This window comes from Camelus ferus, chromosome 34, assembly GCF_009834535.1.
Source record: "Camelus ferus isolate YT-003-E chromosome 34, BCGSAC_Cfer_1.0, whole genome shotgun sequence".
In the NCBI taxonomy this organism is placed as follows: Eukaryota; Metazoa; Chordata; class Mammalia; order Artiodactyla; family Camelidae; genus Camelus; species Camelus ferus.
In genome coordinates, this window is record NC_045729.1 from 4,388,948 (window position 1) to 4,413,316 (window position 24,369).

Here is a 24,369-nt window from a genome sequence, read left to right on the forward strand (position 1 = left end):
TTATGGTATCCTTTGCTGTGTAAAAGCTTATAAGTTTAATTGGGTACCGTTTGTTTATTTTTGCTTTTATTTCCATGACTCTAGGTTTGAAAAAAATATTGCTGTGATTTATGTCAAAGAGTGTCCTATGTTTTCCTCTAGGAGTTTTAGAGTACCCAGTCTTGCATTTAGGTCTTTAATCCATTTTGAGTTCATTTTTGCATATGGTGTTAGAGAATGTCCTAATTTCAGTCTTTTACATGAAGCTGTCCAGTTTTCCCAGCACCACTTATTGAAGAGACTTGTCTTTTCTCCATTGTATATTCTTGCTTCCTTTGTTGTAGATTAATTCACCGTATGTGCGTGGGTTTATTTCTGGATTTTCTATCCTGTTCCATTGATCTATGTGCCTGTTTTTGTGCCAGTACCATGCTGTTTGGAGAAATTTTTTTTTTAATTGTGAGAGCCCCTGAACGTCCTTAGGGATGTCTTCTATTTTATTTGATTTTATTTGATGTCTTCTATTTTAAACATTCGAATTCTCACAACTTCCATCTGTTGGAAGTAAACTAATGAGAGCCAATATGGGCCACATCGCCTCAATATTCAAAACTGTCCTGTGAGGCATGAACTAGTACTTCTTTTATTTTACAGATGTGAAAACTGAAGCTTAATGAGAGAAAGGGAGTGCCCCAAGGTCAAAAAGCTCTTAAGTGGCAGAGCTGGAATTTGAGTTCAGATTGGTCTGAGTCTAGAACTTGACTTTTTTTTTCCCCTTTTTCAGTTTTATTATGTAGAATTATTACAGACTGGAACTTGACTTTTAAATCGCTTTGCTGAAGAGCAGATACACCCCGAGGTCTGGCTAATGATTGTTTTCCTGCGTCTTGATTTTGTGCATCTGTTTTTATGAGAAAAGGAAAAATAATAGGTTGGTTGATTTAATATTATTACACAGTACATCTTCCATTTCCTTTATAATATTTTCACAACCCTCGTTATCCTTTCATTAACTTGTGCCTGCAAGATTTTTACCAGTTGACTGTTAAGAACCGTGATGCAGATTCATGATAATGAGAATTACGACAGCACACATTTCTGAGCACTTACTACGTGTCAGGCGCTGTGTAAAGCACTGCACCTGAATTTCCTTTTTAGTTCTCCTAACCACTCTCAGGGCAGAATCTGTTAGCAACATTTTTACATACTAAAATTTTGAGACTTAAGAGAGCCTGAGTGCTGCCCTGTTAAAAAGGGGTAGAGCTGATGTTAAATCTTGTCAGCCTGTCCCAAGAGCCTGTATTTCAATCACTGCTGTATAATAGCCTCTTAATCCTCTGTTTATGTCCTCGGTCCTGTTAATGAAGAATGGTCTTGGTTCCTGCCTGGACTGGATTTCACCAGTATAAATATGTGAACGTGCATTCTGCCAGCTGGCACTCTTTTAGATAAGATCCTTTTAGTCCCAAACACTTAAGTCCACCTGGTCTTCAGAAACTTGGAAAGCAGCCAGGTTGGCCCTTGGCCAAGTCGTGAAATGGACAAAGTTTGTCTTGGGCATTTTAGACAACTCTGCCCTCTGCCATACCCTCTAAGTATCCTCTCAAACAGAGACTCCTCTAATTTTCAATTCCCGGAGCCCAGATCTTGCCAGAAGGACTGAGTTCTTCAGCCTCTGCTGTTTACTTCTCGAGACACCCTGATGCTCCTTCGGCTCCCGCCTGCCCCGGCTTGTTGGTTTTCCATCTGTATCTGAGTCAGTTTCACACAAGCGTCCCCATCCGAGCCTGTGCTGATGTCCTCACGGAGGGAGGTTGGTGGAGGCCCTCCAGACACCTGAGGCTTTCTAGGGATGGGTCTCCTACCATTTTGGCAAGCCAGAGGAAAGGAACAGAGCTAATCACGTAGTGTTTAATCTGTGTCCTGGACTGTTCTGAGTACTTTATATGTATTAATTTATTTAACCCTTACAACAGTCCTATGAGGTATGTTACTCAAAGGTCCAGCAAGAAATAGGAGTCACACACAGATGGAGTTCTGAAGAGAATTCAAAGAAGGGACTATTTGTAAATGTGTAGGCAGATTTAAAGGAACCAGTCAGGAGTACTGAGGCACCCAGGAAACTAGCCATAGTAGGAAGATTTTCCTTCCCCAGGTGGAAAAGGCAGTTGAGAAAACTGTGTCGTTAGAGCCTGATGAGGAGCTGTTCCAGGAAGACCTGCTCTCAGGAGCCACTCAGCAGTCCTGGAGGAACAGGTGGGAGCCCCAGGGGCGTGGGGGCAGGGGCAGCAGGGAAGGGAACAGCGTGGAGGTTGGTGAGGTGCAGGGGAAACAAGTTCTCGTCCTTCCTCTGATATCCTGTTGGCTGAAACAACTGGAAGCCTGAGGGCAAGGCAGTCCGGGTGATATAGGCTTGAGGTACCAGTCCCAGGGAGGGTCAGTACAGGGCATAAGGACAAACAGGATAACCTGCCTTTGAAGAAACTGAAGCACGGAGAGGTTGAGCAATGTGCCCAAAGTCACAGAATTAGGAAGTGGCCAAACCAGGATCTGAACTGAGGCTGTCACATCTGCTCTAGTGCTGAGGGGTTCTCCCTCACTTACATAGTACCTTACAGTTCCCAAAAATGCCTCCGGGCTCCATTCACCTATTTAAAAATGTCCTTGTACACATGTATTACTTCATGACAGGTACGGGCAACACTGCTAGGCCTTGGCCAATTCTGTGGGTTAATGATCACTGACATGGTCACGTTTATGAAACAGAAGGATCATGAAATAGTAAGTATGCCAGATAACTGCTGATATGATGGGGAGAATCATTTTGCCTCAACTTAGGAGAAACTGAGACCTGTGGCTTCTGTGTGAGAGAAGTCAGTATGCACTCAATTTGAACAACTTCTGCAAAAAAAAAAAAAAAAAGAAAAAGAAAGAAGAAAAAGCTACCCACCTGGGTAGAACCTGCTCAAGACAGAACAACTGGTAGGAAATATATGCATTGTGTGGAGACATTTCCTGTGAAATGAGACAAGGAGGTACTCTTTTCTGAAAAAGAAAATTCAAGAGAAATGAACAAAATGATTAGAGGATGAGTCTCTTTTTTCGGGGGGTAATTAGATTTTATTCATTTATTTATTTATTTAATGGAGATACTGGGGCTTGAACCCAGGACCTTGTGCATGCTAAGCACGTGCTCTACCACTGAGCTATACCCTCCCCCTGAGTAAGTCCTTTTTACATTAAAGCAGTAAAGCTCTAATGATATCCTTTTGTTGTTTAATTATTTTATTTATAATTAAGTTTTTGTTTTCTCCTCAGTAACATTAGGCGGCAAGCTGACTGAAGTGCACTTTTAATGTAAACCAGACAATGGTTTCCATGAAGAAAAAGGGTAAAGTTGGGAAAGAGACAAGGGGCCTAGGATGATGCATTAATTAACTTGTATATGAATGTTTATATCATAATAATTAAATTAATCAACACACTAATCAATAAATTTAAAAATAACATTATTAGTTAATATAATTATAATAGAATATAATGTCATAATTGCCAAAAAACTGGAAATTACACAATGTCCTTCAATAAGTAAACAAATAAACAAACTGTAGTACGTCCATATGTTGGAATACTAGTCATATAACAACTTGGATGAATCTAAAAGAAATGATGCCATGTTACAAGAGACTAGTCTTAAGAGGCTAATATTATAGAATTGCATTTTTTGACATTCTTGGAAAGACAAACAGTTGTAGTGATAGAGAACAAATTGGTGGTTACCAGGAATTATAGGCAGGTGGAAGGTGTGACTGCAAAGGGATGCCCTGAGGGGCGAAATAAAAGAGTTCTACCTCCTGATTGTGGTGGTGATTATATGAATCGATACATGTGATAGTTTCACTCTACATTGGTTTAAAAATAAAAATTAAAAGAGATGAATCAAAAGTGATAGAATTCTGACATCTGTTAAATCTAGGGAATGTCTCTTCTGTATGTTTGAAAATTTTCAAAATAAAGATGAAAAGGAAACAGATTTGTTCAGTCGGAGCACTAGCTGACAACGCAGCAAGGCACACTGATTAAGGAATCAGCCTCTAATTTTAGATTTTTAGTTTCGTGTCCTAGCTCTACAGCCACTGGTTATGTGACTTGGAGCGAGTTACTAAACCATCTGGGACTTCAGTTTCTTAATCTGTAAACAGGGATCATGACAGTGTCTATCTCTAAGAGCTTTTATAGGACCTAGTCAATAATGCCCACATATAGTAAACACCAATAATTGTCATCTATTATTGTTACGTTACTATCCCAAACTATTGATGTAAACTGGGTCTTCTGAATGTTGATTTTGGACTGATCTAGTAAAAGTCTATGTCTCTAAATCTTTTATTCTAGAACAAATTAAACAAAACACAGAACATTAAGATACTTTTCTACTACTGTAGAAATTCTTTGCTTCGTTTTCTTTCATTTTCAAGGGGATGAAAGTGTCGTTAAGGAAGTACCTGGCCACCATACTAATGCTTGCTATTTTCTAGGTCATTATTAGTATCCTAATATTCTGGAAAATATGCAAGAAAGAGTTAAAATTAGTCAATATAAGTTTTAAAAAATAAGCCATGTACAAATACTCTGCTATCTCTTGAATACTATGAAATAATTAAGCATTTATACTCATCAGAATGAAACCCTATGAATGCATCATTGGTCCTGGGCAAAATTCTAGATCATGTTAGTAAAGTAGTGATTGATGAGCACCTACAAAAGAAAGCTTTGGTCGCGAGAAACCAGCACAGATTCACAAGGAGCAAGTTCATTGGATTGATTCCATCTCCTTCTTTGATAGGATTACTGTCAGGGAAGTGTGGACCAGTTCAAGGGCTTTGTGAAAGTCTCATGATGTTCTTTTGGGTGCAGTTGAAAAATATAGGTTGGATGAAGTACTGGGTCATTGATAAGCAGTGGTTTTTCAAAATCTGGAAGAAGGTATATCTTTCTTGATTTTTCCCTTTGTCCTCCCTTATTAAACATTTTGATTGGTGATTTGATCAATAATATAGAAAGAAATGCTAATAAAAATATCAGTAGACCCCAGGAATACTTGGATGTCAGAATCAGGTTTTAGTAATTTCTTGATAGTTGAAGGGATGAGATGAAGCAAGTAAAATAAAGTTGATGCCGATAATTGTGAAGGTTTTATTCTTATATCCAGAAAATCAATCATGTAAATGTAATATGGAGTTTGGCTACAACATATATGAACAAAACCTGTATTAATCTAAACTAAATACGAGTATATTTGTTTCCTACTGCTGCTATATAAAAATTATCACAAAGTCAGTGGCTTAAAGGAACACACATTTATTCTCTTACAGTTGTAGAGGTCAGAAGTCTAAAATGGTTCAGTAATGCTGCGTTCCTTCCGGGGGGTCTAGAGAAGAATTTGTTTCATGCCTTTTCCAGCTTCCAGAGGCTGCCCACATTGTGACCTGTGACATTGTGCCCACCTGTGACCCTGCGTCACTCTGATCCCTGCTTCTGTGACTCTCTAGCCCTGCTGCCTCCTTATTATGCTTATGTTGTGGTTACATTGAGCCTACCCAGGTAATCCAGAATAATTTCCCCTTTTCAAGATCCTTAATTCAATTGCATCTGCAAAGTCCTTTTTGCTGTGTAAGGTAACATTCACGGGCTCCTGGGGTTAGGATGTGGACATCCTTGGAGGACCATTATTCAGCCTTCCACAGTGATGTTATTGCCAAAAGTTACGAGATCATTGGATGTACTAATATTTTGAATAAAATATTATTGTGATAACATATAGTAAACATATGAATAATATAGCGAACAATAAAAGTAACATAACACTTCCAATGAAAGAGATTCTAGTTTTACTCTATTCTTCTTTACCAGGGAATACATGGAAAACTGTTCAGCTCTGGACACCACACTTTAAAATACAGCCAAACAGGGGCACAATCAAAGGAATATTGAGAAAGGATCTAAGAAGAGGGCACTAGGATAAGACATTGATTGGAGATGTCTACTGGAGAAAGAAGATTGGGGGAGTACGTGATCGCTCTCTTCCCTCTTTGAAGGGAGAGCATATGGAATAAGCATTAGAATTGTTGTGAAAATTTATTAATGGGACAAACTCAGGAAAGAGCTGGACACAGCAGGGAAATCATTTCAGGTCAATGGAAGGAAGAGCTGTTCAACCTGGGAACGGGTTCCCTGCAGAGCTACTGAGTTTTCTTTCAGTGGAGAATCTCGTGCACACTCTGTGATTTATAGAAATAAGCAGTGCAAACATATGGAGAGCACCGAGCCAGATGAATTTCAGTGCCTCTCCCAGAGTTCAAGTTCCATGATTCCAGTGACTAAATGTCTAGCCCTTCTTGGGGAAAGGAAAGAGAAATTTAGCCAGAGCCCAAGAACCAGTGAGCAAATAGGGCCTTTGTAGGGGTCTGAATGGGCTGTTTTGATGACTGACAGATTTATGGTGGAATAATTTCCTCTGTTTGTCCTGTAATGAGTGTTTGTACCTTGCGTTAGCAACAAACTTCTTGCCCTGTGAAAATTTCCAGCTGGATTTCAAAGAAAGGAAATGGTTTTGCTCAAGTGACCATTAACAGAATTCCTGCTGATTCTTTTTTTTCTGTATTATTTTCATCACAGGCAAATAGGTAGCTATTTGTTTCAGAGTTATAAACCTAAAACCTCATAATTTCAAGGTAAAGGTTTACATTGAATTTAGTTACACAACATGTAATTTACCTAAAGCTTTGACTTTGTATAGGTGCTTTTATTCTGAACACAGAAATAGAGAATTTATTTCTACCCAGCAGCATCTTAACACCCTCTCATGTGTTCCTTGTGTGCATCTGTTCATTTTCCATTTTACAAGTAAGAATTTTTCTAATAAGTTCCTCTCTCTCTTTGATTATTTACATGCTCTCCTCTCTTTTGTAACCTTCCCTGTTTCTCCCATTTCTCCCTCTCCATCCCAGTCTATTGAGCATCCTATGGTGCTCTCGGGTCTTCCCATGAGCAGTCTTCTGAACATGCCTATTTCTGCACCATCTCCCTCTTTCCTTATGTTTCGATAAAAGAAATGTCCCCCCTCCTTTTCTTCTATTTAAAAAGGAATTTTTGACAACGTTAAAAGGAGAGCTAAGTCCCGTGTTTGAGGAGAATCAGGGGATGTCATGTTAGAGAACAGACAACTTATGAGCAATGAAGTGGAGTGAGGCTTTTTTGTTTACCCAAAAAAGAGAAAAATAAAATGATTTCAGAATTCCTCCAGTGCCATCTAAAATTTGGTTGCATTCAGCTTGTGACATTGAGGTGATCTGTCCACAAGCATTTACTGCCCTTCTACCAGGGTAAACAGTTTTATATTTGGAGGCCAATGTTTTGGAACTCAGGTGTAGAATGATCACGTCTTTGTTCTGTCTTGTCACGATCGTGAGCTTATCCGCTCCCTGAGTGCTTCTTGCTTTTACCAGATTTTCACATATTTATATGTTAAACTTTTCTCCGGAGATGAAGTTTTGTATCTGCTACTGGCTGAATAAGCAATTGCTGGGCATTGCAGGAAAAATAGAACTTTGTCATATCCTTTAAGAGATTGTTAAGAAGTGGGCCAGCACTAGCCCCAGGACCTGGCCTTGCCCACCCGTGAGTAGACACCAGCGCCAGGACCCCCTGGGCCCGGGCCCCTGCCCACCAGCAGGCCAACAGCAGCTCTGGGACACCCTGGGCCCCTCAGCCAGCTGCCCGGGGATCTAGCCCCACCCACCACTGGGCCTACACCAGCTCCAACCCCCAACCCCCACCCCCCGCCCCGGGCCCTCCAGCCAGAGACCCCACGACCTGACTCTGCTCACCAGCAGGCTGACACCAACTCCAAGGCATCTTGGACTCCTCAGCCACGTCGGCCACAAAGCTGATGACCCTTTCACTTCTCTCAGGTGTACCTCTGCCCCTATAATACATCTTGGAGTATGAATTATGTTAGACAAACTGATGAATAAGGAATTTCCAATCCTTCTGGAATATGCAAGTGTTGCAGTAAAGCAAAAGAAGTTTCATTTTAAGGTTAATGGTGACTTGTTCAATGTCCGCCAGAATATCGATTTAATCCTTACACTGTTGCCACCGATTTATATGGCAATTTTCTTCAGATTACATAAAATTCCAATATAACCTTTGGAATTGTACCAAATAAGAGAGTAGATGCATTTTCTTCTAATAAGTCCAATTTGAGTATTTCTTTAACTCAGAATAAAGATGAAGAATCTAAAGATGGACAAACTAAGTGTGCAGCAGTAATTTTCATTGCAAAATGAGAGATTGATTAAAAAAAGAGAAAATGCAACTTATTTTCCCAAAAACGTTACCAAAGAAACAAGTTCTGGTAATCTGTTAATATACATCATGGTTTTGTTTTTCCATTTACTGATACCCTCCCTATTTTCAGACAGGATTTTTCACTCTTTCTCCTTTTTTTCCCACTGTATCTCTTTGAATGTAGCTTAACTGGATATAAAAGTAATTTTAAAAATTATAAAAACTTATAATAATAAGTGATAAAGTTGTTCTCAGCAGTCTTTATTCAAATGCTTAGGCCAAGAGGATTTTGTTATGAGAATGCATATTAAATATTGATGTGTAGACAGCTAAGTTTCTGTCTTATAAGCAGACCATGTTCTTGAGGAGGAATTGTGACAGTGAGAATTGCCCTTCCTGGCATTCAGAGAGCTGTTGGTCCAGATTTATTGAGAATGGCCAGTGAACAATGGGTAGTTGATGGTATGTGGTGTTTGATTTGATAATTACCACAATTTCCTGCTTTGCTTTGGCTTTGCAAACACGTCTTTATTATCCACATTAAAACGTACTAACTTTAAAAAGGCGTAAGACCAGCCAACGATGTGCTCTCAGTGGCGACTTCTGCAAACGTGACATGAATCCAAAATATATTATAGATCTGATCAAAATGTGCAAGTTAAAAAAAATTGTTTTGGAACAAGCTATGTTCTAGAAGCAATAAAAAGCTTGACAGAACAAAACCAGAAATTCTCAGTATTGGTAAGGATTTTGCTGTTTAATTATTCTACACGGGAGGCAATTGTTTTCAATCGAAATGCATCCTTTTATTCTTTGAAAAGCATTCCATGAAAGCCCCCGTGGCACTGACATTCTAAAAGCCAAACAAAGAATAAACTCACCTTAATAAGTAAGCTGATCCCACCTAGAAAGGCTGGCTCTTGCCGCCCTCGTCCGGCTACCTTGTTCTGCATCGCGTGGGGGAGGGGTGGGAGGACCATTTCCTTTATTGCTCCCTTGCTTGCCCTCCCTCCCTCTGCTCTTCTACCCTCTCTGTTTCTTTTCTTTCCATTCCTTTTGCTCTCCTTTCCTTCTCTTTCTGTAAGTTTGGATAACTTGAAAAAAGTTCCTAGTTTTGTCTTCTTTAGAATTGCTAAAATACATTTGTTTAAGTGTCACTATGCTGTTAAAGATACACTATCAAAATGATATTTGATTATAAGAAATCCACACATACAGGCAGAAAACATGAATCTATTTCAATCTGGAGTAAATGATAGCAACAAATAATAAAATGTGTTCGGCTTTTGTAGGTAGAGAAGACTGTGCTCACAGACACCAAACTTTATTGATTAGCTATTTCATTGAGCTAAAGTTTTAATATATTTTTTATGTGAAAATATTTGACATCCGTTAATGGTCATACAAACCACTCAAATCTGCCTTTTCTTTCCTTCAGAGTCTCTATAAAATAATTATAAATATAATTATTTGGAGTTTTTTGTATATATGCTTTGGAGGACTGTGTCATTATGCTTAACGCTTCGTGGGTGACAGTGTATGGTTTCATTCTTTTGCCCCTCAGGGCACCAGTTTTCTAAATTCTCATTCCCCCACCAAATGCTTTCTCAGTAACAGGCACAAGAATACATGCCTGTCAGAGGAAAGAGTCAGTCCAAAAAATCCATGAGCTTAACTTTTTTCTTCCAGTTTTATTGAGGTCTGATTGACAGACAGCACGGTATAAACTTAAGGTGTGTGGCTTAATGATTTGAGTTAACGTTCATCATGAAGTGAGTATCACAGTACGTTTAGTGAACATCCATCCTCTTGTATAGATACAAAATTAAAGAGAGAAAAACATCAGTTGTTGTGATGAAAGCTCTTAGAATTTACTTTCTTTTTTGGGGGGGGTAGAATTTACTTTCTTAACAACTTTCATATATAACGTACAGCACTGTTACTTATATTTATCGTCTTGTACATGACATCCCTGGTACTTATTTCGTCTTATAACTGGAAGTTTATACCGGTTGACTGCCTTCAGCCTGTTTCCTCACCCCCCACCCCCACCCCTGGTAGCCACAGATCTGATCTCTTCCTATGAGTTTGTTCACTTGTTTTTGAAATATAATTGGCTGACAATACTGGCTAGTTCCTGGTACATAACACAGTGATTTGGTATTTCTGTACAGTTCACACCGGTCACCACAATGAGCCTATAGTTAAGTCACCGCACGAAGAAATGTCTTATGTGGTTATTGACCGTATTCCCTACACTGCACATTTCATATTCAGGGGCTTAATTTTTATTGTGAAGTTGAAATATGGCTACATTTAATTTGCACTTTAATATTTTGTTCAGAAAAAAAGGGGAAAATAACAATTTTAGTAGGGGAGGAGGTTTTGCTGCCTCTCTCGGTATAGCAGCTCCAGGGAGAGGATGAGAGGGGAGTTGTTCACCTGCTCTTCTCTGTTTCAGCAGCATCTGACCTTTGGAAGTGTGAGCACGTGACAGTTCTTGAACAGATTCAAATGCTTAGAGGATAATTTTTTTTTTACTTTATTCAATTTTCATCTGATTCTGATTTTAGACAGAACTGGACTGGATAATTCATAAAATATTTCATATCAATTTTTTCTTTTTCTTCAGTGCCTATCCAATTTTACATGACTTACAAAAATAGGTTGGCATTTTCTAAAGGAGGTTTAGGTCAAACTCCTTGAGGGCAGAAACAGTTTCTTGTCACTCTTGAATAACGGCACTCAGCGTAGGTGTTGGCGCATAATAGGTGCTCAATGAATATTTACTGAATGAGTAAAATGAGTGCCAGTATATCCCGTTAACCTTGGATAAACTTATATTTAAAGCATTTAAGATGTTCCTGTCTTCTTGCTTTATAAGAACATTGTCAGGTGAATGACAACACGATTAGTTTTATGTTTCCAAATCCTGTGTACAAACTGACCTGTAGTCATGGAGGAAAAGAACACAGGGAGTCTCAGCTTGCGAAGAAGAGAAGGCTGAGACTTCCAACAAGTTAGTGGAGGAAGTGGATGGCTATCAGGAGTGGAGCAACCTGACAGCATCTAACGCAGATACATTTTAACAAGGATCAGACAGAATGAGGACTCTCCTCTCTCTCCATATCCCTGTCTTTGATGCGAGAATACATCGACAATAAGAACAGCTGTGAAAAGAAGTTAGATAAATATTAAATTGGAAGAAAATAACTAATGACTAAAACCAGATGATTTTAAAACTCTAAGGATGCAATGTTTTAATATTTAAGATTTGTAATATCGCAGCCAAAACACCAACAGGGTACGACTTTACACGGTGTTGTGTATGCCTGTGTTAGGGGAGATGGCATGTACTGAGAAGTCTTAATACCAGAGATCTGGACAATTATGGAATGACTCTAGGGGAGAATATTTCAAATGCTGTGGGAATGGAGGGATTATGACCTGCGAGTAAAATTGCACGTTCGCCAGAAGCAAACAGAACAGATGCTGGTAGCAAGTTTTCTCAAACGTTCTACCACTACCCTCTGCCCCTCCTCCAGTTCCACCCACAGCTACTTACACCTTCTCTCAGCGATTCTGCAATGCAAAGACAGACTACAAGGAAGTGAGCATGTATTCAAAACCTGGTGTTGTGTTATCTGAGTCCACATGCAAACGTCGGGAGGAAGTGATGTCTGAGGCAGGTGTCCATCCTTTGAGGGAAATGAAAGTCTATGTGAAGCAGCTGTGCTGTTCGCAATATTTGAAGGCAAGTGAACATTTTTTTCTAGTGTAAACTTACTTCAATAGGAAAAATACTGGGTTAGATTTATTCGAGAGCCTTTAGGCATTCTCAAGAGCAGATGCAGTCTGATTTGGGAGAGCTTTGGGGAGCTGAGTTAAGGCCCATAGATTTGAGTATCTGTAAAAAGTTCCTATTGAAAAGAGTTCAGCATTTTATCTCTCTATCGATGTTTCTGTGTCATTTATGGCAAGGTTTACTCAATATCAAACCTGTTCCAGTTTGATAAGCAGAGATTATAATGGTGAGCGTAGCCAAATCCTTGCTTAGCCAAAGGCCCAGAGCTAAGGCAAAAACGCTAACAGGTTTAGTTGCAACACTTTCCTGGAACATGGTACCCAGAAATAAGCAGCCCTCAAACGCTGATAAGGTTGTCATGGAGAGCTACATTCCAATCTTAAATCTGTTTTTGCCAAGAAGGGTGGATTTGAATCCTACAGGCTTCTTGAATTACCACTTAGCATCTTTGTCTACTGAGATGTTCTGAATGATGCCAGGAGACACTGGCCCAGCCAAAATTGAATTACTGAAGTGCTATGAAGCTGGATGTGCTCTGCTCATAATTTTGCTACAAAGAATGTGATAAACAGTGTCTTCAAAATATGCATTAATAGGAGATGGTCAATTAAAACACCAGAATCAAAAGATAGTTTCCAGCCATGTCTTCTGCACAGCTGAATCTGATGATTCTGCTTTTTCTGTGTCAAACATTGAAAAAAAAAATCTCATGGTTTCTTCTTTGGAAAATTTTCCACTTAAAAGCAAATGTCATTTATTGCTGTATGGCTTAATTTTTCACTTAAAAAACAATATAAACTCTCTAACACATTAGGAAAGGAGAGAAAATTACCCATAGTTCTATGAAACAAGAATTTTTTTTCTAGCATGTTGATTTTTCTCCAACACTTTAGCGATCGTACTCATATAAACGTTTAGCCTACTTTTAAAGTCAAGATATAAATTATTTTACATGTTATTACATATTCTTAATAAAAATCATATATATAAGTCCTGTCAGCTACTCATTTGTACATCATTAATTTGCTATTGTTCAATATTTACTTTGTTTCTAATGTTTATTGTTATTTTTAATACTATGATAAAAGCATAATTGCGATTAAAGTATTTTTCCTTGATGGGATTATTTCCTTAGGCTATATTCCATAGTTCTGCATTGTCATTTAAAATGGTTGTACAGATTTAAGATTAGTTGTTTCGCTATCAGCATTGGTTATTATAATGAAAAAAAAATTTCTTGCTAATCTGATACGTGTGAAATGATATCTCAGTATTATATTACTTCCGTTTCTTGCTTGGCCTATAACATTTGTAGCATTGAGCTTACCCATTTTGTTGTTTTCCTTTTAAATTTTGTTAGAATTTTGATATAAAAATTTGCAGTTGTAAATTAAATCTACTCGATATTTTGCCTTATTTTTTATATGAATACATGTGTATTTCTAAGCTAAGAAATCCTTTATTTGTAGAATTTAAAATGTCAAATTTCATTTTTTTCTTATATTGAATAACAATATGTTCCCTGAATTTATTTTGATCTTAAGATACTGTGTGATATTCTAAAACTGTGTTAAACTAAATTTTTCCGCAGTATGCCAATGTGGTACAGTTTTACATGGGTGTGCATATGGCTGGGTGTTGGCTGAATCCTCATATACAAAAACTCGTGGATCTGGAGGGCCAAATGTACCAACAACCATTTTATATACTCCAGGGATTTTGGTATCTGGAAGGGCTCCTGGAATCAATCCCCTATGGACACTGAGAGACAACTGTACAACCATTCACACTGTGCACACAGGTGAGAGGAAACCAAGGCAAATGTGGAGAAGGGTCAAGGGGTGAGAAGAAAGAGTTTAGGAAGTTCTCATTGGGTTCATCCTTCCTGTTTTTGCCCTCTTCTGAGTTGTGGTGCTATTTTGTCTTTTCTCCCTGTGTATTTTACTATTTGGGTGACCTTGGGTTAAAGGTTCCTTAACTTCTAAGCCTCATTTTTTTTAGCTGCAAAATGGGGTCAAAAAAAGTAATGCTCTCTTGGAGGTTCTCAGTTAATATATGAAGAGTGCTCAGCACAGAGACTTAAATATATAAATTATTAATATTCATTACTTTCCTTCCTCCATCTCTTTCCTCCCTACCAAAACTTGCTCTCAAATCTTTCACTCCCTTTGGCATTTATGAGTTTGGCCTTAGTAGTTTGTTTCCATTCATTAGGACAAGGTTAAAATTCCTGAAGTAAACCTTTAGAGCAGCCCAGAAATCCTGGGGGATCTGGGAAATCCTGGGGGATCTGGGAAACTGGATTACACATTGAGAAACTGCTCTAATTTACATTGTAGGACCTTAACAGCCACAGCTGCATTTCTTACGGTTACTGGAAGTTTGTAAAACGCTAGGGAGAGTCAAAGTTCTGCATTACATCTTCCCTGTTATCATCCAGGGGACCGCAAGCGTGACAGCTTTCTCTGCTGTTAGACGGCAGTTTTCTCTGTGGGTTTTATCTGCCCCCTTCTGTGAAGAGATAAAAACTGTCAGCTTATGGAAGGCAGAGTTCCCGTGGGACATTTTGGGGGTGGCTCTGTAGCCCCAGGCTGGGAATTTAGCCACCTCTGTTTCTTTTGTTTCAAATTTTTCTCTTTTCTGTCTGATGTCCCTGTTAAAAATTGAATTTCTTTCTTTTTCAGAAATTAAAACTATTCAACTATCCCTGAAAGAGATTATCAAGCATTTACTACTGTTTACTGAAGGCCCAGACGTGTAAACGAGAGAGCTATTGACGCAGACTCTCTGGAGACAGGTCTGGTGTGGCTCAGTCACTAATGTGTCTTCTTGCACGAGTCACAGCATCTCTGGTGCCTGGTTTTCTTATGACCTTAAATATTGCTTTCTTTTGGATAATCACAAAAATAGTTAGCATGATTGACCAGGCACCATGCAGAACCCTTTAAGTGTATTTTCTAATTCAAATCTCACAAGGACCTAGGAGGTAGGTACTATTGCTGCCCTCATTCTTCAGATACAGAAAATGGGGCATCAGAGGTTAAATGTTTGCATAAAGATTAGCAGAGAGTAAATTAGTGAGTTAGTAACTTACACAAGTCGACGTGATGCTTGTTCCCCTAAGTGTCCTGGTATACAGTTACGATTGATGAACGCTGGTTCTGATATCTAGCTGAGAATCTGAAATTATATCGGGGGAAGAATTGTTGCAAACTGAAGTAAGCAAGGTTTGAAATACTTGAGCAATTTAACAGCAGGTCGTGTAAGTATCTCTAAGAGCCGTGACTCTATCAAATAGGTTGGAAAAATATTTTAATAGGATGTTAAGTTGAGAATTTCAGTGGAGGCAGTGAAATACAATAGTGAGGACCAAGATGCCATTTGAGAAGGGGAGCATTTTGAATTGGGCTGTTGGGGATGAAAGCCTATTTTGGAGTGCTTCGGACTGCGCTGTGGCTGTGTTCTGAGTCCTGCCCAGCCCCCAGCGCATGGGAAAGGCAGGTGTGTGTGTGTGTGTGTTGGGGGGAGGGTGTGGAAGGGATCTAGTTCAGTGTGTGTGTGTGTGTGTGTGTGTGTGTGTGTGTGTGTGTGTTGGGGGGAGGGTGTGGAAGGGATCTAGTTCAGTGGGAAGGACTTCAAAGGCACAGCTCGGGGAGCTTGGTATTTATCCCCTGCAGGTAGGAAAACACAGTAGACCGATGTCAAACTCCAGATTTAGCAATAGAGAGGTTAAAGGTTAAAGGAGATGGGTTGGGCAGCATTTTTGGCAGGAAATTTAGACTTGCTGCTGCTCTGAGATGGGCCTGCATTTCTGGAGTTTTCCCAGGCTAAGAGAGTGTTTCTTGTGGACCACACTTTGAAGAGAGAACTGGTTTGGGATGATTGCTAAACTCTTGTCCACCAGGCAACACTTTGACAGTGATCAGAACTAACGTCGTCAACAACGGGGTGGATGGACACCGTGCGCCTGAGGTCAAGGCACCCAGGGACATGCATGTCATCACGTGGGTACACTTCTCGTTGGAAACACTTAGGCTAATCCAATTATGAGAAAAGGCAAGATAAACCCAAATTGAGGAATATCCTATAAATAAATGGCCTGATTCTTCAAAAATGTCAGTGTCATTAAAGACAAAGGATGGCTGGGGAGTTGGTACAGATCAAAAGAGACTGAAGAGCTATGACAACTAAATGCTGTATGTGATCCTGGATGGTATTCTGTCCTGGAGGAAAAAAATGCTGTAAAGGATACAATCTGGACAATTGACAACATTGTAATATGGACAGCAGATTCAAGTTTTAGATCCATGTTAACTTTTCTAAGCTTGAAAGCTATGCTATGGATATGTAAGAGGGTATCTTTGTTCTTAGGAATACACGAAGTGTTAGGTAAAGGGGCATGATGTGTGCAACCTACGGTCAGATGGTTCTAACAGTAAATTATATGTGTGCATGTGTGTGTTTGTAGAGAAAGACAATAATGAAACAAAGCTGGCAAACTGAAAAATTGATGAATTTGAGTCAAAGTTATGTACTTTGTAAAAAGTTACTCTTTTTGTAACTTTTCTGTTTGAGATTGTTTCAAAATAAAAATGAAAAGTCATTTTCGCAGCAGTGCCTTCCCACTAGCCAAGGTCTGTTTCACTCCCATCTCGCCCCACCCCTGCCCACACATAACCACCCCCTTCAGAAATGCTCGTAAGCCCTACTCTAGACCTGCTAACTCAAAATCTCATGGGATGGGGCCCAGGAAGCTTTAAGATGGTTCTTACACATGCTGAAGTTTGAGAGGCATTGGTTTAGACTAGTCAGGACCCATGCTTGGAGCTGGGGGTGGTGGTAACCCCACTCAGGCTGTTAGCCATGCAGGAGAGGAGGACGGGTATCCGGGCTGGACCTTGCAGCCGCGGCTGAGCATGGCTGTGAGATTCCCCTACGTGCTCCCCTGGATCATCTACTCTTCTTCCTGCTTGTGTCTAGAGGCAGGTAACAGCATTTTTTTAGTCCAAAATTTCACAGCAGGCTGTACAAATGACTAACACAGATTTGTTAGAGAACAAATCCGCAGATCTCTTCCCGAGGAGTGTAGGTTGCATATGGGGAATGGGCAGAGCTGTCCATCTGGGGACTGGTGAGGCAGTGAGGGATGGTGGAACTTTTCCTTTGTCTCCATGGAGGGTGTTTTGCACGGAAACTTGTAAAGAGTGGTCGTGTCCATGAGAGGAGGAGCCTGGCCTTGACTCTGGTAACTGGAGGACGCTTGGTACTTGGTACATCAGACTTGTTGCCCTGAGTAAGGAAGAAGGAATTGGAGAGACGAAGATGAATAGAGTAAGGGGAGCCAGGGGAGCAGTTCATATGCCCACTCTGGCATGGAAAGGGTGCCAGAATTCAGGACTGACTACGTAATTGGCATGGCCCAGTGCAAAATGGAAATGCAGGCCTCTTGTGAGAAAATGATCAAGAATTTCAAGATGCCACCAGCAGAACCTCAAACCAAGTATGCAGCCCTTGAAACCCAGGCCCTGTGCGACTGCACAGGTTGCACAGCCAGGCAGTAGGCCCTGCCTGCCTGAATCTCCGATGGTCAAAAGGAGACCAGATTTGCTAGAACTCCACCCAAGAGGGAGGTCTGCCTGTAGGGTGTACCGTCAGTGGCGGAACTAAGGGGGTTTGAACGAAGTCAGGACAGGGTCAGCTCTCCCACTTCAAAGAAGTGTGCATGGCAGAGGTTACTTAGAGCTACTAAAACCTCATCCACCTGCCCAACAGAGAGCCAACATTTGACATCTATCTGACAAGGAGGCCCTTGCACCCAGTCAATGTTGGTCATACGAGCAGCAAAAGTCAAAAGAAAAGAAATCACACACTCAGTTCAGAATGATATGCTTGCCCATTTCATCCTGATCCTCACTTCCCTATGCCAACACCCAAGGAGCTCAAATGTGAAGATGTCTGGGTAAAAGTAAAGAATGGACCACACTCCCTTCCTCATGGCTGTCACACTGACCTAAGGAGGCCTGAAAGAGATGAGACCAACATTTTAAACTGGACTGGAACAGGGTGTGTGTGTGTTTAATAACAGAAAGTAACTAAATCCAAGTGCTCTCCTTGAAATATCATTAAGGAATGGAACATATAGATTTGGTTCTTGCAAGGGTGTGATTCAAACATCTGTACTTTATTTGTATCTTGTAAAGCAGACTGCTCAATCAATTAGTAACATATTAAAATTTATATTTATTACAAAGCAGGGGAGTGAGGAAAGCTATTCATGAAAAACAGTTGACATATAACAAATTACAAACCCTTTCACTTCTAGTATTGATTGACGGACTGAATGTGGGGTGTGAGAGGGAGTCAGAAACCACCCCAAGGTTTCTGAGCTGAGCAAATGAAGGATGGATTTGCACTAATAGCTAAGGCTGGGAAGACCCTTTTAAGGAGGCTTGACTGCCTTGGAAGGAGAGCCCAAACCTTTAGTGGTTGGCTGACCATCTTGGCCAAGCTAATGCAGAAGTGTGACCAGATCCAGGCTTCAGACTAAATAGGACATCCAGTGGACGGTGGGTGGTGGGTGGTGGGATAGGGTGAGGACGAAGAAAGACATCAGACTTGGGTAGGTGGCTTAAAGTTTTTAACCTGTTCATTGGCATAAACAATCACCTACTTGTTTTGTAGTATGTTGTCCAGAGACAGTCTGCACCTAGAGGAAACAAAGAAAAACATTCATGACTTTGACAATGTGGAGCATCCATTTGGATGTATGGCACAAGACTGCAATTTTGGAAATCATTGAATGTAATCCATGGATCTCTTAGATAAATAGAAACCTCAGTTTCCTGGGTCATCATCTTGTTCCATCACAAGCTTTTAAATAGCTCATCTGTCCAATGTCTTGGAGGCTCCCAACAGTGATATCATGTGTCATGTAGAGAAGAGGGCTTCTATCATATAACAAGCATTTCTAAGTTGCTAAGTAACCATTTCCAAAGGAGAACCCAGAAGTAGAGATCTGTCAGCTGCATGGCAGCCCAATGACTGGGTCCAGTTTATCTCAACACAAACAGGCTTTGTGCTGACATTTCCTGGATTCTGGGTCTAGTACGTTATTCTCTATCCTGCAGCCTTTCTAAACATAAACATCTGAATATTAAGCTTATTCTTTCATATTCCATTAGGTGATTATAAGTCTTAACCCAAGCCATCTTTGAACTGTCAAGACAGCTTCGAAATGCAAGTTTAAATTTTGGTCGGTTGCAGTTTGACACACACCACTTTGAACACCCTGGATTCCTCCACCTTTCAGAAAACGTTGCTTTAGGGGGATTACCTAGGTCGTACTTCTTTGATGAGTTTGCCTTCTCCAGGTCTTCCACAAAGGTGGGAGAAAGTCTTCTAAAATGATAAGATGAGGGTTACAAAAGCAAGAGAAGGTGTGGAAACGAGTCCTGTCGCCAGTTTCCTTCACTAACCACTGGAGCCTTGAGTCAGAAGCTTTATAAGCAAACAGACCAAGACTGTCAGTGAGACGGTGACAACGGGCTCCCGGAGGTGAAAGGTTAAACCTGGTCTCCGAGTTTAAGAGCAAGAGGCCTTAAGAGGAGGTTCACCGCCAGCGACTGGCTAAAAAACCTGCCAGCTTGGACAAGTGATTTTGTGTCCACCTGGACAACTTCAGACGGGTCAAGTTTCACCAACTCCGAATACTAGAGACAAAACCCCAAAACTGCATACCCCAAATAGGGGCAGCCCCTCCCTCTCTCCCTTTCCCCTTCTTCTCTTTCTTACTTTCTTTCTTTGCTGTGTATTTGTTTTTTTATTTCTTTTTTTTCCTTTTCTTTAACATCTTCCTTCCTCTCCCTTTGTCAGCAAATTACCCACCCGTTCCACCCGGCTCACTCCTTCACCTCAGTTTCAGCTCCAGGCACATCGCGGGCTCGTCTGGCTCCGGTCCTCTGCGCCCGCCCGCCCCATGGCCAATTCCCATCCTCCCCGCTCCCTTAAGACCCATGAAAGGGTCTCGGCCACGCCACCCTTCGCTTTCCCAGGCGGGAACTGTCGCACCCCAATTCTAGCCTCTCCAGGGCGGCCCTGCCGCGCCCGCTTCCCGGCTCGGGGCTCCCGCGGTCCCTCGAGCGCCTCCCGGCGTTCGGTCCCCGCGCGCCGCAGCTTCCCGGGTGGCAGTGTCTCCCTCGGCGTCGCCTCGGCCCGGCCCGGCTCCGCCCCCGGCCGCCGCCGCCTGATTGGCCTCTGCCCCGTCGTCCCGGGCTGCCTTCCTCCCCTTCGCCCAATGGGCACCACCACCTGGTCCAAAAATTCCCCCGAGGGGACCGAGGGGCTGTGCGAGCGCCCGCTCGGGCCGGGCGGCGGGGACGATCGCAGCGGCGCGCGGAGCGGGGAGGGGACGCGGAAGGGGGAGCGGAGGAGGGAGGAGGAGGAGCAAAGGTGTTGGAGAGAAAACTTCTGAAAGGAACAGGAAACCTGCCGGGGAGGCGGCAGCTGCGGCTCTCGGAGCGTCTGGGCCGCGCACGTCGCGGGGCGTCCGGAGCTGCGGCTTCAGGCTGAGCCCCACGCTCTGTCTCTCGGGCCGTACCCGCCGCCGCCGCCGCCGCCGCCGCCGCCGCCGCTCTGGGAGCTGCAGGCGGGCGCCCCGTTCCGCCTCTGCCGCGGCGGCTCGCTGGAGAGGGCGCCGAGGGCGCCGAGAAGCGGAGGGACGTCTTCTTCGGAGCATGAAGCAGCATGTCTGATAAAATGTCCAGCTTCCTCTACATAGGGGACATCGTGTCCCTGTACGCGGAGGGCTCGGTCAACGGCTTCATCAACACGCTGGGGTAAGCCGGGGCGCGGGCTGGGGAGCGCTGGCGCGCGGTCGCCTCGGAACCCATCCGCGTCCCTCCTGGCGCCGCGCGTCCTCCGCTCTGGCTCCCGCTCCCGCCTGCGGTGGCCCGGCGGCCGGGCAGGCTCCGCGCCCGCGGACAGCGCCGTGCGCTCGGCTCGCTCGCTCACTCGCAGGAAGCTGCCTGGAGAGGCAAGTCTTTCTCAGCAACTTCGTAATCTCCAGCTCAGAGACGCCTCAGAAAAGGAGGAAGTGATTCAAAAGCCCGGAGACAGGCCCGGCGAAGAAGCCTTTGCTGGCTTCTCCGTGGGTTCTTTTGGTTAAAATGTTTGTTTTCCCTCAGAGGTGAAGCAGAACGCCTCCTCCCTCCATCCGAGCCTGCCGCCGCTCTCGAGCCCTTGTCCCTCAGGGGCCGAGTTTGTAAGGGCAGTCGATAAAAGTCCGTGGCCTTGGACATGGAACTCAGGCGATGTGGTGAGCAGGAGTGTGGCTTTGCCCTGCGGGAGGAGGTCACCGTCCCCGCTTCGCTTAAGGAATTTCCATTTGGCCTTACCGAACGGGGACTCGCCCAGCCTCGGGGGCACCCGGGGGTGTCTGCCGCGCTGTGAGCCCCCCAAAGGGCTCCGACGGCCGTCTGGGTTCTAGAACTCACACCTGCTTTCTCCCTTCCCGGGCCTCGGCCCACTGGAATGCTGCACCTCTCCTGGGACTCAGCCAAGTGCGGGGCTCTTGAGATTCGAGTTGATTTATGAATGGGGGAAATAGATATATAAACATCACCGTTAAAGAGGACTTCCTTGATTACTAGTACTTTCTCTCTGTCCTGAGCGTGGATACCGGTTCTCAGTTTAAACGCACACTGCACTGTATGCTGATGCGCACGTTTGTTGTCGCTACCGCCGGGTCTCAGTACCTGGACTCCCCAGACTTAGAGACTTCAGGTCCAAGAACTGCTGCTTCCCCTCCTGGCTGGTCACTGTGTTCTGCTGTTAGTCTTTAGGGCACGTGACTTAACGTTCAGTGTCCCTGGTCTGTGACTTTGAGCCAGGCCCTTAACTGAGTGGTGGCTACTCGGTTGGGGATGTGGAAGTCACCAGAACATCCACAGTTTCTGTTACTGGAGCATCTTCCCTAATGGGTGGAAGAAAGGAGGTAGATTTGATTCAATCTCTCTAAGGTCAATGTTAGTTAATTGTGAAACTGAAATGTGGAAGAAAAAAAATACCGGTGACAAGTGCTTGTCATAAGCTACCATTTGTGTCTGAGAGCATTCATAGTACAAGGTCATTGTTTGGGCCCCAACAACGTTTTGCAGATGAACTCTGCTGCAGCTCCCCCTCCCCCTCCCCCAGACTCTCTAGGTTTGTGTAGTGTGGTGGTTAAGGGGGAAGGGTTCCAGGGCCAAATGCTTGGGGTCAAATCCTGGCTTCTCCTCCTGAGACCCGTATGACCCTGGGCAAGTTACATAATTGCATCTTAGTTTCCTTACAATGGGAAAATCAATGGTTATGGCCTCATAGGGTTGTGCTAAGGAAGAAGTGAGTTAATGTATGTTAAGTGCTTAGCAGAGTACCTGGTACAAAATAAACACTTGTATAAAATGTTAGCTATTGTGATTATCACTACCTTGGTGACTGTGAGCTATAGTAACGCTTGCGTACAAAATGATAAGAATTAGGGATAGAGTATAAAACCTCGAAAAATAAAAGGGCATGCTTTTGTACTGTCTATTTGGAGTAAAGTTATGTGTTTGGGGAACTATGTAATTTTTAGCAGTTGTGGAGTTTCTTCTGCTCTTTTTAGAGATTGAGAAACAGGGGGAAGAGAACATTAATGCCAAAAGCTGAAACTGTAACCCTGTCCCCAGATTTTCATCCAAGTGTGTGTTTCTTTGGTTACACATTGTATCTTTAAGCCTTGCGAAAAAGAAGCTTGACCTTTTATCTAGCATATAGGTTTATATTAATATTTCTTACTTGTTTTCAACATTTTTTGGTGGTGTTTTGGAAGTTGAGTTGCCTTAGAATGTATTATTTTTCTGTTGACAAACTGAGTCCTGTTGAGGTTAAGATGACAGGACTTCTGTGCAGCTCGAGCCTGAGGTGAGGATGGATCTTTGGAGATACTGCTTTGGTGAAGCTCAGTGGATTGGTTGGATATTCCGTTTCTTTAACTTGTGGAGTTCCATTGCCCTCAAGAGGGTTAGGAGTTGCCCAGCTGGCAGGAGCATGTGTCTGTGCCATATGACATGTTCTCCAGGGGAAGCAGCATCACCTACTTTGTTAACTGAGAATATAATTGGTAGATAATTTACTTTGCAAGTTCTTTTTAGGGCCATGAAATCAAAGCAACATTATAGTTTTTCATTGTGTTGTTATTGGTTCAATATTTATACACTTTTTCTTTTTGTTGTTGTTGTTGTTGATTTTTTGTTTTGTTTTTGTTTGTTTTTGACGGGGGTAGTAATTAGGTTTACTTATTTATTTGTTCTTGTAGGAGGTAGTGGGGATTGAACCCAGGACCTCCTGCATGCTAAGCACCCAGTCTACCACTTGAGAGATACCCTCCTCCCCCCTACACACTTTTTCTATCAAAGACAGAATGCATACTTCGAGTTGGATTTCCTTGCTCTTCTATGGTTGGAGGTCAGTTGTCCTAGGTCTGTTGCTAATTTTTCATGTGACCTTGTTCATATAGTTTATTCTCTTTTCCTGTCAGCATGTCTTTGTGGAGACTCAGAAAAAGAGTATATGCTGTCCTCACCGCTGGGGTATTACAAAAATGAATGAAAGAGACAGAAATGAAAGAGCCCAATTCTTTTTCAAGAGAATTGCTGGGAAAATCCACATTATGCTTAGATTTTTGTGGCCCTGAAATGTCTTCAAAGGCGTGTGAATTGTTAAAGTGAATTGGAGAGCTGGATTGGAGACATGGGCATTGAATCTCTTTAGCTCGGAAAGTTTGTTCCACTGCAATATCAAGAACTCAACGGAAGAGCTAAAAATGAGGCTGAAAGTTTCTGATTTCTATTTTCGCTCTTTATCTGTTTGACACTTTTGGTCACATGATGGTTTTTCAAATTCAGTTCAAGAGGTGGTTAATGAGAATGGAGTTTACAGCATTTCAGGGTAACTCAGAGATATTTATTTGTCTGCAAGTAAATTTTGTCTGATTTTAATATTTAGTGTGTAAATTTATTTGGGAGGATATACGTTGTTATTATTTGGCTTTTGGGCATTTTTGCCATAAGGTAATGAGTTTTTCAGCTGAAAACATAATCAAAGTTTCAATCTATTAGAATTTAGCAGGCCCTTTTAGAGGTCCTTCCACCTGGTAATGTGGACCCAGCTTTTAAGTCTGATTTCTCAGTCTGAGAAATTGGATTGTCCCAGAA

At 42.2% G+C, this 24,369-nt stretch overlaps 2 protein-coding genes across 2 annotated transcripts in view; one reads left to right on the plus strand and one right to left on the minus strand.

The window, feature by feature from the left end:
- Nucleotides 1–16,427: 16,427 nt before the first annotated feature.
- Nucleotides 16,428–20,870, minus strand: LOC106729592 (serine/arginine repetitive matrix protein 1-like). Its single transcript, XM_032472896.1, has 5 exons — nucleotides 20,737–20,870; nucleotides 20,204–20,693; nucleotides 19,470–19,534; nucleotides 18,807–18,842; nucleotides 16,428–17,425 (listed from the first exon to the last, which is right to left on the minus strand). The coding sequence occupies exons 1-5, from the start codon at nucleotides 20,868–20,870 to the stop codon at nucleotides 17,137–17,139; spliced, it is 1,014 nt and encodes a 337-aa protein (XP_032328787.1). The 3' UTR covers nucleotides 16,428–17,136.
- The window catches only part of ITPR2 (inositol 1,4,5-trisphosphate receptor type 2), a 417,643-nt gene continuing 413,858 nt past the window's right edge, over nucleotides 20,585–24,369 (plus strand). The window contains exon 1 of the mRNA XM_032472913.1: nucleotides 20,585–20,970. Within this exon, the coding sequence (XP_032328804.1) occupies nucleotides 20,879–20,970 (92 nt within the window). The 5' untranslated portion in view covers nucleotides 20,585–20,878. The remainder of the gene's footprint in view (nucleotides 20,971–24,369) is intronic.